Source organism: Salarias fasciatus, chromosome 22 (genome assembly GCF_902148845.1).
Source record: "Salarias fasciatus chromosome 22, fSalaFa1.1, whole genome shotgun sequence".
In the NCBI taxonomy this organism is placed as follows: Eukaryota; Metazoa; Chordata; class Actinopteri; order Blenniiformes; family Blenniidae; genus Salarias; species Salarias fasciatus.
Genome location: NC_043765.1, coordinates 200,333 through 206,736, shown reverse-complemented (window position 1 = coordinate 206,736; position 6,404 = coordinate 200,333). Strand labels below are relative to the sequence as shown.

Below are 6,404 nucleotides of genomic sequence, written 5' to 3'. Positions count from 1 at the left end.
TTGCCATATCGCCCCGCCCTGCGCTGTAGTGTGGTGGTCTGTGGCTGTGTGCGGCTGTGTGTGGCTGTGTGTGTGGCTGTGTGTGGCTGTGTGTGTGGCTGTGTGTGTGGCTATGTGTGTGGCTGTGTGTGGCTGTGTGTGGCTGTGTGCGGCTGTGTGTGTGGCTGTGTGTGAGGCTGTGTGTGGGGCTGTGTGTGGGGCTGTGTGTGGGGCTGTGTGTGGGGCTGTGTGTGGGGCTGTGTGTGTGGCTGTGTGCGGCTGTGTGTGGGGCTGTGTGTGGGACTGTGTGTGTGGCTGTGTGTGGGACTGTGTGTGTGGCTGTGTGTGGCTGTGTGCGGCTGTGTGTGTGGCTGTGTGGGACTGTGTGTGTGGCTGTGTGCGGCTGTGTGTGTGGCTGTGTGCGGCTGTGTGTGTGGCTGTGTGCGGCTGTGTGTGTGGCTGTGTGCGGCTGTGTGTGGGACTGTGTGTGGCTGTGTGTGGCTGTGTGCGGCTGTGTGCGGCTGTGTGAGGCTGTGTGCGGCTGTGCGCGGCGGTCTGCCGCTGTGGGGAACCGAACCCGTCCTGCTCCGGCCCCACGCCGCTCCAGCTGAGCTCAATAAAACATTCGTCCTTGTCGGCCATGTTGGACGACCAGAGGATCCGCAGGAGAGGCCGGACCAGGTCCGGTCTGGGATCAGGAGCCACATGAAGGAGGTCGAAGTTTTCCGGCGTTTTCCCGGCGCAGCGTTTCGTCCCGCTGGACCTTCTTCAGGAGCTGAAAACACACGAAATAAAGAACATTTCCCTCCAACAGTCTGGCTGCATAAAGGTCAGGATGAGGTCAGTGAGGGGCGGAGCCAGGATGAAGCCTGAGAGAGCCTCATGGGAAACTTCCACCTGTTCCTGACACATGAACACATGAACACATGAACACATGAACACAGAGCTGCCTGCTGGTTTCCTGTGACGCTGACCCTTCACTAGTTGAATCAACAGGAAGTGGTTGAGGACTCAGCTCTGGTCATTATTTACGGAACGCGTTCCGAACGGCCTCGGCAGACCTCAGATCAGCCACTTTAATCGTGATTAACTCCAGGACTGGGCTGCGATTAATCGCGATTAAAAAATTTAATCGCTGCCCGGCTCTGGTTTAAACATTTTCAGCAGAACCCAGAACTCATCTGGAGGCTTTTAATTTGAAATCCACTGAAGTGGCCGCGCTGCTCGGAGCCGCTGAGGACGCTGGGACTCGGGAACTGTGGCCCCCCCAGGAGGACCCAGACCACACTTTGAGACCCTGCTGAAGGGAGCAAGGACGGATCTCTTATCAGTTTCTTTGTTTGTTCTGGATTTGACTTTTTGAGCTCTCCTTGTTGGCCATTTGGTTTCCTGGTGTCAGCCACGTTCACTGGTAGCTGGCCCTTTAAGAAGGTGCTCTGCCGTACTTCCGGTTTTGCTCGGCTGTGAGCTGCAAGCGGCAGACGTTTCACCAGCTGTGGAGTCACGGTTTCTTACCGTGCTCGTTTGTTTGTATCACCCGTGATCTGGTGACACTGCGGAATAAACGTGGCTTTTGTTTTTTGACTCAACAACGGCGGTGGCGGTGGAGGATTCCATCGAACTCCGGGGGAGACGCGCGTAAGCCAGGACTACCAGCATCTCTCAGCTTGGCCCGTAACACCTGCCGAGAAGCAGGAAGTGACCTCCTGTTGACCAATCAGAGAGCAGCTGGCTCGGTTTGAACTTTTTATTGTGGAACTTGAGTAGAAAACTGAGGGTCAAACTGGGGTTCAACACCCCGAAGCGTGGGTCAGGACGGCCTGCAGGGGGCGCCGTCAGTCCTGCAGGAAGCCGTGGAGGGACTCCGAGTCGCTGTCTCCTCTGGGAGGAGCCGAGGGACCGCCAGGGACCAGCTCCGTCTCAGCAGGGACCTCCTGCAGAACCTGGACTCCCGGTCCTGGTTCCGGTCCTAATTCCGGTCCCGGTCTGGCTCCCTCTCCGGGTTCTCTGGTCTCCAGGGGCTGGACCACAGCTCGGGTCAGGTCTGCGATCATCTGCTCTGCCTCGGCCGGATCGTGGATCGTCTGCAGGTCCAGCACCGAGCTGAAGGACCTGCAGGTTACCATGGAAACAGACACGCTGCTCAGCAGCACCACAGAAGAAGAACCTCCAGCGGCAGGAGGCCGGATCCCTGAGCCGGGTACCGCCGTGGTCCCCCAGCTCTGACGCTAACGCTAGCCTCGCCGACGCTAACGCTAGCCTCTCCGATGCTAACGCTAGCCTCTCCGATGCTAACGCTAGCCTCTCCGATGCTAATGCTAGCCTCTCCGATGCTAACGCTAGCCTCTCCGATGCTAACGCTAGCCTCTCCGCTGCTAACGCTAGCCTCTCCGCTGATAACGCTAGCCTCTCCGATGCTAACGCTAGCCTCTCCGCTGCTAATGCTAGCCTCTCCGATGCTAACGCTAGCTTCTCCGATGCTAATGCCAGCCTAGGCATGCTAGTCGCTAGCCTCTCCGATGCTAACGCTAGCCTCTCCGATGCTAACGCTAGCCTCTCCGCTGCTAACGCTAGCCTCTCCGCTGATAACGCTAGCCTCTCCGATGCTAACGCTAGCCTCTCCGCTGCTAATGCTAGCCTCTCTGATGCTAACGCTAGCTTCTCCGATGCTAATGCCAGCCTAGGCATGCTAGTCGCTAGCCTCTCCGATTCCAATACTAGCCTAAGCGTGCCCGTTGCTAATCTCTCCGATGCTAACACCAGGCTAGGCGTGCTAGTTGCTAGCCACAGCAGTACCTGGCTCTGATGGGTCTGGCCTCCTGCGGCAGGAGTCTCCATACTGGCCCTTCTGGAACCATCTGAGGACCGAGGTCCTGAACTCCCTCTCAGAGGACAGTCCTTCACCTGTACAGCTGGTCTGTAACTGGGCTCTACCTGGTCCTACCTAGTCTAACTGGTCTCTAACAGGTCCTTCACAGAACCTCTTCATGGCCACGCAGCGGACCGTGGAGTTCCGTTGCCGCGGTTACAGAGGAAGCAGGTGTTCCTACCTGGACAGGAAGTGTGTCTCTGAGGTCAGAGCGGAGGAGATTTCACTGACCCAGCAGGCCAGAGTCAGAGCCAGCTGGTCCAGACCCAGACCCTCCAGACCCCCGTCCGTCACCAGCTGGGTCCAGCGGGCCTGCGGAGGGGAGAGCGGAGGGGAGCTGAGCGGGGCGGGGCGGGGCCAGGCGGGGCGGGGCGGGGCCGGGCGGGGCCAGGTGAGCGTACCTGCAGGAAGTCTCGGAGGACGGGCGCCAGGCACACGTCCAGCGGCTGCAGGCTGGAGCAGCATCCTGGGGGGACGTAGTGGACCGTGGTGGACCAGCGGGACAGGCTGGACCGGAACTGCAGGCTCTGGTGTCCTCTGTGCGGGTCCAGGATGAGGATGGATGGGCCCTGGACCCGGGACGCCACGTGCCGCCGCCACACCTGCAGACAGAGTTCAGGTGAGAGCGGATCCGGGGACGGGGCTCCGGTCCGGGGACGGGGGTTCTGGACCCGAGGCGGGGTTCTGGCGGACCTTCTGGACCCAGACGCTCAGGCGGTCCTGGGGGGTGAATCCGTGCGGGCGGGCTTCCAGAACCACGTTGTCAGGGAACCCGGGGGGAACCGGGACCGGGAAGCCGCTGAAGCACAGCAGGGGGGGCAGCAGGGTCCCGTCCCGCAGTGCCGCCAGGACCACGTCCAGCAGGGGGGGCTCTCCGCCCGCCGCGCAGAACTGCAGGGCCAGCCGGTCCCGCTCCCGGTACCGCTGCTGGTCCACGAAGACCGGGAACTCGTCCAGGCAGGCCACGGCCTGGGGGGGCAGCCGCCCGGCCTGGATCTGACAGAACCGGAACAGAACCAGCAACCAGTCACTGACCGAGACACTGTCGGGTCCGGGACCAGGGACCAGGGACCAAAGACCAGGGACTAGCCCAGACCAGGGACCAGGGGACTGACCTCGGAGCTCAGGGTGTGGACGAAGGCTCTGCTGGACGTCCTCAGGGTCCGGGTCAGGGTTCTGGGGGGACCGTCCAGTCCCAGTCCTCGTCTCAGCATGAAGTCCACCGTCCAGTTATAGCAGGACAGCAGCTCCTCGTCCTCCCTCTCAGGCGCTGTCGTCTCCATCTGTCCCTCATTCGTCTCTCTGTCCTGTCCTTCGCTTGTCTCTCTGTCCTGTGTGTCCTTCGTCTGTCCGCCCAGTACCCCATTTGTCTGTCCCTCATTCGTCTGTCCGTCCTGTTCGTGTCCCTCATTCGTCTGTCCGTCCTGTCCCTCCTCCGTCTGTCCCTCCTCCGTCTGCGGCTCCTTGTCCATGGCGGTCCTTGCGATCCGCAGCAGGACGTCTTCGTCCAGCCTCATCTGCGTCTCCCGGTGTCTCAGGACCACCTCGGTCATCTCGTCCGTCCCCGAGAGACACTTGCTGTGCAGCAGGCTGCGCCGCTGCCGCTCCGTCCAGAACCGGACGGTCTCCGGGGACAGGCGGGACCGCAGCGCCGCCTGGAGGACGCCGTGGCACAGCGAGGACAGCACCACGGCCAGCTGGGCCCGGGACAGGGGGCGGAGCTCCGGCTGGGGACACACGGCAGCGTCAGGCGGCCCGCCGCGCGTCGCGGGAACCGGGTGTTGGTCTCACCTGGTCCGGGTCCCATCGGCGCGGACCGCCCACCCTGATGGTCATGGCGGGAGGGGGGGGCGGGGCCGGGGGCGGGGCCAACGGGAGAGGCTTGACTGACAGCTGGCCGGAGCCGAGGGGGGCGGGGCCAAGCTGGACGGGAACGAAGGCTCTGGTCCGAACAGGAAGTGATGTCACACTGAGGAAACGACGGGAAACAGTCGGCTGGGGGATGATGTCATCAAGAGGGGACGGACGGAGACAGTGTGCACCCGAGTGTGTAGCCGAGTGTGTAGCTGTGTGTGTAGCTGTGTGTAGCCGAGTGTGTAGCCGTGTGTAGCCGAGTGTGTAGCTGTGTGTAGCCGAGTGTGTAGCTGTGTGTAGCTGTGTGTAGCTGTGTGTAGCTGTGTGTAGCCGAGTGTGTAACTGTGTGTAGCTGTGTGTAGCTGTGTGTAGCCGTGTGTGTAGCTGTGTGTAGCCCTGTGTAGCCGAGTGTGTAGAAGAGTGTGTAGAAGAGTGTGTGGCCGAGTGTGTAGAAGAGTGTAGCTGTGTGTAGCCGAGTGTGTAGCCGAGTGTGTAGCCGAGTGTGTAGCCGAGTGTGTAGCCGAGTGTGTAGCCGAGTGTGTAGCCGAGTGTGTAGCCGAGTGTGTAGCCGAGTGTGTAGCCGAGTGTGTAGAAGAGTGTGTAGAAGAGTGTGTGGCCGAGTGTGTAGAAGAGTGTAGCTGTGTGTAGCCGAGTGTGTAGCCGAGTGTGTAGCCGAGTGTGTAGCCGAGTGTGTAGCCGAGTGTGTAGAAGAGTGTGTAGAAGAGTGTGTAGAAGAGTGTGTAGCCGAGTGTGTAGCCGAGTGTGTAGCTGTGTGTAGCTGTGTGTAGCTGTGTGTAGCTGTGTGTAGCCGAGTGTGTAGAAGAGTGTGTAGAAGAGTGTGTAGAAGAGTGTGTAGAAGAGTGTAGCTGTGTGTAGCCGAGTGTGTAGAAGAGTGTGTAGAAGAGTGTGTAGAAGAGTGTAGCTGTGTGTAGCCGAGTGTGTAGAAGAGTGTGTAGAAGAGTGTGTAGAAGAGTGTAGCTGTGTGTAGCCGAGTGTGTAGCCTAGTGTGTAGAAGAGTGTGTAGAAGAGTGTGTAGCCGAGTGTGTAGCCCAGTGTGTAGCTGTGTGTGTAGCCGAGTGTGTAGCCGAGTGTGTAGCCGAGTGTGTAGCCGAGTGTGTAGCCGAGTGCGTAGCCAAGTGTGTGGCCGAGTGTGTAGCCGAGTGTGTAGCCGAGTGTGTAGCCGAGTGTGTAGAAGAGTGTGTAGAAGAGTGTGTAGCCGTGTGTGTAGCCGAGTGTGTAGCTGTGTGTGCAGCTGAGTGTGTAGCTGAGTGTGTAGCTGAGTGTGTAGCCGAGTGTGTAGCTGTGTGTAGCCGAGTGTGTACCTGTCACTGTTGTCTATTGCGTCTTGGTTGTTCCCGTCGTCTGAAGCAGCAGGTGTGTGTGTCAGTCTCTGAGCTGTGTCACTGTCCTCCACACACTCACACAGCCCTACACAACAACAACATTTAACACACACACAGCGCTACACAACATTTAACACACAGCCTACACAACATGGGCAGCTCTCCGTCGGGTTCCTCTGCTCACCTGCAGGTCAGACTGTGGTCAGTGTGTGTGTGTGTGTGTGCTTCTCTTACCTGAGTGTGTGTCTTTGTGTGTTACCACCATGCAGGTGTGTTGTTGCTGCTCCATGAGGTGAGCGGCCATCACGTCTCCTCTGTGAGTGCAGAGAGCGCACGACACACACTGCAGAGCCTGGGAC

General features: G+C 59.8%; 1 protein-coding gene across 1 annotated transcript; it reads right to left on the bottom strand.

Annotated features, from left to right (window-relative positions):
• Positions 1 to 1,737: 1,737 nt before the first annotated feature.
• On the bottom strand, positions 1,738 to 6,404 carry pogza (pogo transposable element derived with ZNF domain a). Its single transcript, XM_030121143.1, has 8 exons — positions 6,280 to 6,404; positions 6,025 to 6,130; positions 4,640 to 4,817; positions 3,964 to 4,575; positions 3,542 to 3,844; positions 3,250 to 3,450; positions 3,030 to 3,160; positions 1,738 to 2,091 (listed from the first exon to the last, which is right to left on the bottom strand). The coding sequence occupies exons 1-8, from the start codon at positions 6,347 to 6,349 to the stop codon at positions 1,815 to 1,817; spliced, it is 1,878 nt and encodes a 625-aa protein (XP_029977003.1). The 5' UTR covers positions 6,350 to 6,404; the 3' UTR covers positions 1,738 to 1,814.